At 44.5% G+C, this 10,958-nt stretch overlaps 1 protein-coding gene across 1 annotated transcript in view; it reads right to left on the bottom strand.

Annotated features, from left to right (window-relative positions):
• Window positions 1-229: 229 nt before the first annotated feature.
• ARMC1 (armadillo repeat containing 1) overlaps window positions 230-10,958 on the bottom strand; it is a 59,827-nt gene continuing 49,098 nt past the window's right edge. Inside the window, exons 6-7 of the mRNA XM_044294966.1 lie at window positions 10,713-10,787; window positions 230-1,763 (exon numbers count right to left, since the gene is read on the bottom strand). Of these exons, the coding sequence (XP_044150901.1) occupies window positions 1,572-1,763; window positions 10,713-10,787 (267 nt within the window). The 3' untranslated portion in view covers window positions 230-1,571. The remainder of the gene's footprint in view (window positions 1,764-10,712; window positions 10,788-10,958) is intronic.

Below are 10,958 nucleotides of genomic sequence, written 5' to 3'. Positions count from 1 at the left end.
GACAGAGATAATACCGCAGCATGCTGCAGTTTTATCTCTATCCATAATTCCGGAACACTTGCCGGAATGCTAGATCCAGCATTTTTTTCCATTGACATGCATTAATGCCGGATCCGGCCCCCGAGTGTTCCGGAAAAACTGATCCGACATTGCGCTCTGCGCATGCTCAGACCTGAAATATTATTTTTTTTAAATGTTGTATCCGTTTTTTCTGGATGACACCGGAGAGACGGATCCGGATCTGGATCTTGATCCGCCTGACAAATGCCATCAGTTTGCACACGTTTTGATGGATCCGGCAGGCAGCTCCGGCGACGGAACTGCCTGACGGAATCGTGAAAGTACCCTAATCTATGAGAAGTACCAAAGTTGGAGACAGTGCACTTTCAATGTGGAAATCAATGGTGGTCCATCATCAGACAAAAAACTGTTTTTCAAACCATTTTACAGAATTAATTCACACAAGTTCTTACTTTCCAGTGACCGAAAAACTGTATGACAAACTTTCAAACTGTGCGACTGTGAATTCGTGGTCCATCAGAAGGGAAAAAAATGTATGAAACAATCACAGGAATTGGACATCTAAAACATACGAATCACCCTTTCTTTTCATTACAAACATTTGCAACTATAAAAACACCACCATCATAGACAGGGAACAAAAAGAGCTGGACTTCCTATAGAGGGTCTGTAAACATGGCACCGTGGTATATAGCAGGCAGCAGAAACAGATCTATGCATTTTTATATCCATAGTGGTTATTACACTGGGAGCCTGTTTTATATCATTTCTACTCGTGGTTAAAACCTTGCATATTCATGGCTCTCACTGAAATCATTAGCTCTTAATATGATCATTAATATTCGGGCAGGACTAAAGTTGCTATTTTGAAGAGAAGAGGTGGATTTTATTACATCTATAGGTTTGATGCAACACAAATCTCTGGTATCGTTGCCTACTAACAGTTTGGACCTGCGCAGAACTCACATTCTCTTTCCTATAGAAGGCATAACACTTGCAGATTTGGAAAAGTTTTCAAATTTTTGTGCCAAATAAAAGCCAAAAAAAATAATAATAATAATGAGATTGTGTTACTGTGGACAGTAGCATGTGTCCCAGAAACCAGTCCTTCTGTAATATAAGGCGAAAGAAAGAAATTTTTTCTTAAAAAGGCGTTCGTGCACTAATATGTAATCAGAACGAGAACTGGCGGTCCTGAGTACTGAGGTGAGGAGACGCTTCTTGTGTATTACAACATACCAGTGACCTTAAGGCTGAGTATCAGTGTGCACTATCACAATTATTTGGCTTATAACATGACAGTGTAATAGCAAAGGGTGGACCCATGACAAAGTGAGGCAACACGCAATAAATGAAGCAACACTCTCTTGTGACCTCTGTCCGCCATGCTGCTTTACCAGCTCGGATATCCTGTACATGTAAAACACAGCGTAAGTTGCGCGGTTTAAAACTTTTTTTTTTTTTTGTGGCGTAATATTTTTATTGCAAATTGCACTTCACTGGGATGATTGAAATATTGTCTTGCAGTCTTTTAGTCTCTAAATCGCATGTCACCAGTAAAAGGATCTGGATAAAAAGTTTGCCGCAGTGCTGAGCCAACTGCTCCCACCGTCCTGGTGTGCCCCGACGCGAGACACAGCTTTATCCTGCTCCTTCATAGGGCTTTCATCCTCGGGAAGGTAGTCTGGTAAATCTTCGTTCTGCTCCACATCCACAGGAGTGTCATGAAATGGCACCAGCAACTTAAAGGAATGGTAGAGGAACATGGCATCATTATGAGACTCTAAAATAGTCACAGAAAAGCAGAAACATTCTCATTCGGCCTGTAAAAGGTACAGATTTCAAGAGGTTCCCCAGCTTGGAGACACGGTACAATAAAATGAGCTGGATCCACTGCTGCCAAGCTGCTTTTCCCCTTCTTTAAAAGGGGTTTTCCAGGCTTTTAATATTGAGGCCCTATGCTCAGGATAGGTCATCAATATCAGATCGGTGGGGGTCCAACACACGGCACCCCCGCTGATCAGGTGTATGGGGAGACGGCGCACACGCTGTCTCCCTTCCGTCTTCCTGTCCGCTGCTGTAGGTCTATGGGGCAGCAGGCAGGCAGAGAGAAGGGAGACACCTGCGCACGCCATCTCCCCGTACAGCTGATCGACAGGGGTGCCGGGTTTCGGACCACCACCGATCTGAGATCGATGACCTTTCCTGAGGATGGGTCATCAATATTAAAAAGCCCCTTTAAAGTCATGATGCCAATTCAGCTTTCACAGTCTGACTAGTACGGCTATGTCAGGTCTCCAAAGTCTCAATGAAGAGGACCTGTTACTTTCACAAAAAAGTGTAACTGCCGCCAAGCCAGAATAATTCTTTGCCCCTGCATTGTACATCGCGTCCCATTCCCCTGCAGTCTGCTCAGTTATGCAATGAATGCATACATTGACAATCGGTCAGCCTCCATACCCCAGTGTCAGGGATGTGAACCTGAGCGGCTTTCTCACCGACAGTATGAGTGACTCTAGCAGCATCATTTTATGAAAATTACACAATCTTTTGCGCAAGTGAATCCAAGGGCTGAGGAACACACACCAGTAAGAGGAAGCAGATATGGACTGGAGCTTTTGCTCACATTACTGTAGCTGCTCCGACTACCTGAGCAGCTCACGTTCACAACCCCTTCACTTGCATATAAGAAGCAGAAAATAAAACAGCAGACTGTAGGGGGAAATATCTACAATCAGGAGTCGAGAAGTAATTCATGAATGGTAAAAGGTAGGGCTGCAGCTAACGATTATTTGAATAATCGATTAGTTGTCGATAATTTCATCAATTAAAATCAGGAAAAAACACCAAAATGAGGTTTATATGATTTCACTTGAAAAATTATGTTCAAAAGCCATATTAAAACAAATTGTGGATAGGATGGCACAGTTATGGAGGGGAATCTGTGGATGGCACTGTTATGGAGGGGAATCTGTGGATGGCACTGTTATGGAGGGGAATCTGTGGATGGCACTGTTATGGAGGGGAATCTGTGGATGGCACTGTTATGGAGGGGAATCTGTGGATGGCACTGTTATGGAGGGGAATCTGTGGATGGCACTGTTATGGAGGGGAATCTGTGGATGGCACTGTTATGGAGGGGAATCTGTGGATGGCACTGTTATGGAGGGGAATCTGTGGATGGCACTGTTATGGAGGGGAATCTGTGGATGGCACTATTATGGGGAGGGGGATCTGTGGATGGCACTATTATGGGGAGGAAGATCTGTGCACTGTTATGGGGAGGGGAATCTGTGCACGGTTATGGAGAGGGGGGGAATCTGTGGATGACACTGATATTGGGGGGGGGGGGGGGGGGCGGAAATCAATGGATGACACTATATAGCATCTTATTCTATATGTGTCATCCACAGCTCCCCCTCCCCATAACAGTGTCATCCACAGCTCCCCATAACAGTGCACAGATCCCATAATCAGCACATCTTTATGAATGAAGCAGGCGCGTCATGTGAGTAAGTGACATTACGCCGCCGCCCGCTCTGCCTGTTACTGGAGCTTCATTGTAAGGTAATAAAGGTGCGCTGATTTAAAGTTCAAGGACCCGCAGGCATAGCACCACACCGCCCGCATAGCAACGAATCGGACGATTATTCGATAACGGGATTCGTCGACAACGAATCCAGTTATCGAATATTATCGATAACTTCGATTAATCATTGCAGCCCTAGTAACAGGTTAACCTTTTTGGGTTAAGCTCCACTTTAGGCTTCATTCACACGTCCACACTTTGGGTCCGGATCCGCTCTGCAATTACGCGGAACGGGTGCGGAACCATTCATTTTCAATGGGGACAGAAAAGATGTGGACAGCACACAATGTGCTGTCCGCATCTGCATTTCCGGTCTGCGGCCCCGAACTTCCGGTCCACGGCAAGTCAGCTTGGCAGAAGTTTAAAAAACAATAAGATTTTTGTAAAAAAAAAAAAAAAAAAAAAAAAAAACTGGACTAACACATGTATATTTAAATAACAGTCAATCCAAAGCATAAAAAAAAAAGAATACAGAGATTTAAAGGGGATACCCCACAGTTTAATAAAACTGCACACTTAGTTTAACCCTTTCCTGACTGGGTCTTCAAAGATGGCACCCACTCGCAAGCTCAGCAGACAACACAGCAGCTGGGTTTCTGCCGTTTTAAACAGCAGACACCAAGGGCTAATGTCTACGATTGGCTATTACACCGATCACAGACATTTAAACCCTCATATGCTGTGACATCTCAGGCAGCTTTCCCAAAGAGCACTGCACTCCCCGGGTCTGAATGGCTTCTATCTAATGGCCTGGATCTCTCTGAGAGTTCCATGCTTATAGAGCGATAGTTTTTATTGAGCCCTGCAGGTGGCAGTGCTCCATACAAATATACAGAATTTCCCATATACTGCATATTGAAATCCTCTAATAAGTGTAAAAAATGTTTAAAAAAATATATATTCAAAACACCTCCCTTTTCCCCATAATAAAAATTAACAATATAAAAATAAACATCATAGGCATCACCACGTCACAAAACACCTGCACTGTTAAAATATAAATGTATTTATAGCCCGCGCTGAATCCCCAGTGGCAGGGAAGAGTTGAAGCAGGAAGTCGACAGCTCCCTACTTCACCACTGTATTCAACTGTATCTGCGCCCTGAGGATGTAGATAAAGTTAAGAGGAAGGATCCGGACAGTGGTCCGCCAGTTCAGTACCCCTGGTCTAGAGAAACATAGTTATATATTAGTATGAATTTAGAAGTAGAGATGAATGAAAGATGTCTGAGCTGCTTTAGGCTACTTTCACACTGGCGTTTTGGCTTTCCATTTGCGAGATCCATTCAGGGCTCTCACAAGCGGTCCAAAACGGATCCGTTTTGCCCTAATGCATTCTGAATGGAAAAGGATCCGATCAGAATGCATCAGTTTGCCTTCGTTCTGCTTTGGAGGTGGACACAGCGTTTTGGTGTCAGTCTGACGAAACTAAGCCTAACGGATCCGTTCTGACACACAATGCAAGTCAATGGGGACGGATCCGTTTTCTATGACACAATAGAAAACAGATCCGTCCTCCATTGACTTTCAATGGTGTTCAAGATGGATCCGTCTTGGCACATGTTAAAGATAATACAAACTGATCCATTCTGAACAGATGCAGACGGTTGTATTATCTGAACGGATCCGTCTGTGAAGATCCATGACGGATCTGGACCAAACGAGAGAGTGAAAGTAGCCTTACTTGCTTAAAGAGGACCTTTCCCCACTCCTGACATGCTTATTTTAATAGCTACATGCTTTTCCCATGTAATAACAGTTCTAAATCATCTATTCTTATGGCTCTATGTTGTGCCATGCCTTTATTATTTCTACTAGAAGTTATGAATTAATTGCCATTAGCCTTTAGTAAGGGTACAGAGAGGAGGTAACAAGTTGGGGGGGGTGTACTTCCACAAACTCATTTTATCCAATCAGCGCTGCCATTTTCAGACTGTGCAGGTACACTCTCCCAATTGCAGGGCTCCAGATGGCGACCAAAATGGTCGCAAATGCAACCTAGAATTGCAAAATGGCGACAAGACTTTGTATTCTTGTCGCCATTTGCGCCTAGACCCTCCGCTGCTCTGCCGCTTTAAGAAAAACGGTATTTCATACAGCAGGCAGACGGCAATCCAATAGCAGAGCTCCGCACAGTACAGAGCTCTGTTATTAGAGAGGAGGCTGCTGATTGGTCATAGTATCCGTGGGCTGCCCTGCCATTGGTTGCTCCTCTCACACCCACATTCTCCCGCGCTGAACACAGTAGCAGCTTGCTCTTCAGTCATGAAGACAGGGAGCCGCTCCATGCCGACTGCTCCACAGAACAGGTTAGCTTGAGAAGCAAATACTTACCGTTCCACAAACAGTCACAGTCGCCCCTGCGCTGCCGCTGCTAAAGGCTACTCCTTATGTCTTTACGACCCTGATAACACTCAGGGGGCCACTGCTGGTGCTCCGTGTGCGCTCCCTGCCTGGGCTCACTAAAATTATCTTAATAAGGGAAGAAAAGGGTTAATAGGACCCCCACGCTGGTCAAGACACTAAAAAGCCAGTGACCCATATCTCTTTCAATAGTCCATGCTTAGTAGGAGATAACCTCCAGGAGATAGCCTCCCCTCCTACTAAGCACGGACTATTGAGAGATATATGGTTCACTGGCTATTTAGTGTCTTGACCAGCGCGGGGCTCCTATTAACCCTTTACATACTTAACATTAGCAAGTGGCGAGATGACTGATGAGCACCTCTCCACTTGCCAATGGCTGCCGCTGCCCAGTATCCCCCCGCCTACCTAACTATCTCTGCGAGTTTCCTATTTTATGCTGAAGTGTGGGGGGGGAAGGGGGGCTTTTCTGGTGCGAGCCCGATAAGTGCGATTGTGACCAGTTCCATCGGTTGGCGCACGTGCGGCGGTATGAGGGAGCACTCCGCCATTTGTACAGCCTATAATGCGGAGATGCCACCACGCTGGGGAGGCTGAAGTGTGGCTGGCAGTGAAGGTGTTAGGGCCGCAGGGCTGGTATAATAGGCTGATAAAAGGGGCAGCCGCGGAGCCCACCTACTCCTTGCAGGACTCTGATCATGCACCCTTCTTATCCGCCCTTCCCAAACTATGGGCCCACTTACCAGCTACAGCCCCCCTACTACAAACCCAAGGGGCCCTAGTGGAAGCCTCCCTACAAGGGGGCCCCAGGGCCCATGAAGTCTGCCCTTCCCTTTGACTGCCTGGATAATTACCAGCGGGCTCAGCTGTATGCCTTGCTCAGCCAGCTGGGGCCGGAGTTGGGGCTGACTGAGCCACTCTTACACCAAAGAAGTAGGGGTTCAGGTGAACCCCAGAGTGGACGCGTCTGTTCAGTGTTCACTGGGGCACCGTACGCTGAAGAGCCGCAAGGGATAGCCCCTACTGTGCTGTGTGCACAGAGCACAGAGCTGCAGGGAGAGTGTGATGTCCTATTCACCCTGATAGAGCTCTATTAGGGTGAATAGGACAAGGGATGAAAGATCCCAGGTTCTGGCCCATAAGGAGGGAAATAGTTATTAAATGAAAAGTAATAAAAACAACACCAAAATATTAAGTTTAAATCACCCCCTTGCCCAATTTTACATATAAAATATATAAACAATACAAATAAAAAATACATATTGCCACGCCCGAAAAAAGTGCGAACTATTAAAATATTTAAAAATATCTCCTATGCGGTGAACGCTGTAACAGAAAAAAAAACAAAAAACTTGCAATTTGCCGTTTTTTTAGTCACCTTGTCCCGACAAAAATTAGGTTAGGACTGTTCTATTATGGTCCAGACGTTCCATAAAATCTGGAATGCACGCAGCTTTTTTGGCGTTTTTATTTTTTTTAACATGGTATCTACTATCGCAATACTTTTTTTATGGTATCAAAATCTAGTCAAAATTTTGGTATCGTGACAACCCTAGGTAAGACCTGTTCTTTATTTTTATTATTATACCGTAATTATATGTATTTTAAATTTGGCGACTAAAAATTTTAATTTGTCTCCTAAATGTTTCAGGTTAGGAGCCAATGGCTCCTTGATATTTTTTTTTTGTCTGGAGCCCTGAATTGGTTACCTTCCCTCTGTACCCTTACTGCAGACTGCTAGCAATTCATCCATAACTTCTAGCAGAAATAATAAAGGAATGGCACAACATAGAGCCATAAGAATAGATGCTCCAGAATTGTTATTACATGGGGAGTGCATGGAGCTATTAAAGCAGGCATGTCAGGAGAGGGGAGAGGTCCTCTTTAACTATGAGATCACTGCACCAGTGCTGAGGGGAGAGGAAGGGAGCAGAGAAGATACCGAGCAGGTTAGTCCTCCACTGAATGCAAACAGTGCAGACGGCACGCTGTCCTTTTGTGGACAAGGATAGATCGTTTCTATAGAATTGGGGGGGGGGGGGAGGGGGAAGGCAGCATGCACACAGCCGGGACCCGTGTTTTACGGATTTGTGGTTTGCAGACAGCAAAACATATAGGCCCCAATTTATCATACCTTCACTCCAGAATTCTGGCATAAAAAGTCGCAAAAATAGGGCTTTTGTGACTTTTTGCATTTTTACTTAAAGGGAACCCGTCACTGGGATTTTGGGTATAGAGCTGCGGACATGGGTTGCTAGATGGCCGCTAGCACATCCGCAATACCCAGTCCCCATAGCTCTGTGTGCTTTTATTGTGTAAAAAAACCGATTTGATATATATGCAAATTAACCTGAGATGAGTCAGAGCTTGAAAATATGACTCTTCTCTGGTCACACAAGTAAGATATGACTCTTATGTTAATTAGCATATGTATCAAATCGTATTTTTTTACACAATAAAAGCACACAGAGCTATGGGGACTGGGTATTGTGGATGTGCTAGCGGCCATCTAGCAACCCATGTCCTCAGCTCTATACCCAAAATCCCAGTGACTGGTTCCCTTTAACTCCCTCTAGTTTTGTTATGTGAGTGGAAAAGTGGGTGTGGTTAGCTATGTTTTGTTATGTGGGTGTGGTTAGCTATGTTTTGTTATGTGGGTGTGGTTAGCTATGTTTTGTTATGTGGGTGTGGTTAGCTATGTTTTGTTATGTGGGTGTGGTTAGCTATGTTAATGAGTTTCAATCTCACTCCAGGAGGAGGGGGAGGAGGAAAACTGGAGGAGCTTCTCTAGACAAAAGTGTTAGGTCTAAGACCAATTTATCAAGTAATATGGGACATTTGATAAATGTGGCATAAAGTATTTCAACACAGACTCAAGCAAAACCATAATGTTTTGTAAAGAGGTCACCCAACATTTTTACAATTTTTCAGGAGTATTTTTTAGCAGAGGAGGAGTATGAAAGTTGCAGTAATTCATATAAATAATATGTATGCATACATAATGTTAAGGAATTGTTCACATCTGCGTTGGAGGCTCCGATCAGGGTCTCCGGCTCAGATTCTGTCAAAAAGACTGGTTTAAAAAAAAAAGCCTTGTGTGCAGGACACTTTTGTCTGGTAAAAAGCCAAGATACCGAATGGAAACTGAACGGATCCCATTAAAGCCAATGCAGTCTGTTCAGGTCAGTTATGTGCCCAGTCCAGCTCTTCCATTATTTTTGTTGTTCTGCTCACCTAACAGAGCACAACAACAGAAATAAATAGGAGTGGTGGGAACATGCCCTAAGAGGTTGGAATGTATGCAGGAGAACCATTACTAACATAACATGTCTCCCCTCCCTTCAGCTTCTCTAACATACAGTCCCATGTAAATAACATCACCCCCTCCAACATACAGTCCTATATAAATAAGATTGCTCCCCTCCCTCCAGGATAGGGTTAATAAGCCCCTGGGAGGGGTCTAGAGTGAATGCACAGCAGGTCATTACAGTCCAATATACTGTATCTTCCCTGTACTTTATCCCTTGGTTATAATAACCTGTCTGATCACTCCAGACCCCTTCAGGGGCTTAGGAACCCCAGGCAGACACACTGACCAACATTAAAGAGTAACTACACTTTTTTGATATGTTATAGGGAGAAATCAAAAGTGTTGATCGTGGGGGTCCCAGCGCTAAAACCCCCGCTGATCTCCAGAACAAGGGGACAGTAGCGCTCAGCTAAGTGCTGCTTCTTCTCACTACTGAAGACTGATAAACTTTCTATTGAGGCCATCTTCACAATCATGCTCATCAGCAAGGAGCAGCAGCACTAGGCTGAGCGCTTCTGACTCCTCATTCTACAGATCTGCCAAACAACACTTTTCATATATCAAACGTTTCTAAAATTGAAGCCCACTGCCCACCAAGAGGCTGCTTACCCGGTCAGGCACCACCCTGTGAAGATCGCACACGGCTGAATAAGCCTCCCTCCACAGCTTAAAGTGGTGCGTCTAATGGTCCGGAAGCCCGTCCAAACTAACCAGTAACAAAGCTCCTGTGCAGTTCACAGCGCGCCCTGCACTCATGGCAAGGGTTAAGTATAACATATTGATACGCATCAGACTTTTAATGGCCTCCACAGTTGTTATTGCAATCTCTAGTCACGGACATGAGATCTTACACTGAATCTTTCAGCTCCTCTTACTCTATAAAATGATGATGGCCGAGCAGACCACTTACTCAGTATGACAGGTTCCCTTTAAAGAGCTTGTCCCACCACAAGATCTAGTCATCTATCCATAGAACAGGAGATACGTATAGGATCGGTGGGTGTCTGACCGCTGGGGCCCCCATGAATCCCAGACTTCCCAGAGTGAATGGAGCAATAGTCATCTGTACTATATCCAACTCATCATGATTTTCAGTTATGGCAATATTCTAACCCTGGCATCACAATACATTTTTCATTCTTTTTTTTTTTTACCCACACTGTACATTCCGGTAAGGCCAAGTTCACACTTCAGTTATGTGGTCAGTTATTTCCATCAGTAATTGTGAGCCAAAACCAGTAGTGAAGCCTCCTCAGAGATCAGGTATATTGGAAAGGTCTGTACCTGTTCTGTGTTTTTGACCCGCACCATGGTTGACGGAAATAACTGACCTAATAACTGAAGTGTGAACGTGGCCTAACCTACAAATGAACTACCGCTGAAAAAAACTAAAACAAGCATAGCTGGCTCAGCCAGAATGTGACCAACCTCTTCTCCAGATTCGCCCTTTACTACTTGCTGTGCTTTCAGCACTTTGGTAGATGCTATTGCTGTTGCCAAAGCCTGAAATATGAAAAAACAGAGAGAACCCTGTAAGTCATACGTCTAGATAACGTAGGAGCCATACAGATCTACTCCCCTAGAAGTCTGGTCTGTAATTATGCAAGTATGAAAGTACATGAAAGAAATGAGTGCGGAACAACATACATATCCATTATAGTGCGCCCCTCACAT

This window comes from Bufo gargarizans, chromosome 5 (assembly GCF_014858855.1).
Source record: "Bufo gargarizans isolate SCDJY-AF-19 chromosome 5, ASM1485885v1, whole genome shotgun sequence".
NCBI classification, from domain to species: Eukaryota; Metazoa; Chordata; class Amphibia; order Anura; family Bufonidae; genus Bufo; species Bufo gargarizans.
The sequence above is the reverse complement of the archived record's forward strand: the minus strand, read 5'-3'. Positions and strand labels throughout refer to the sequence as shown.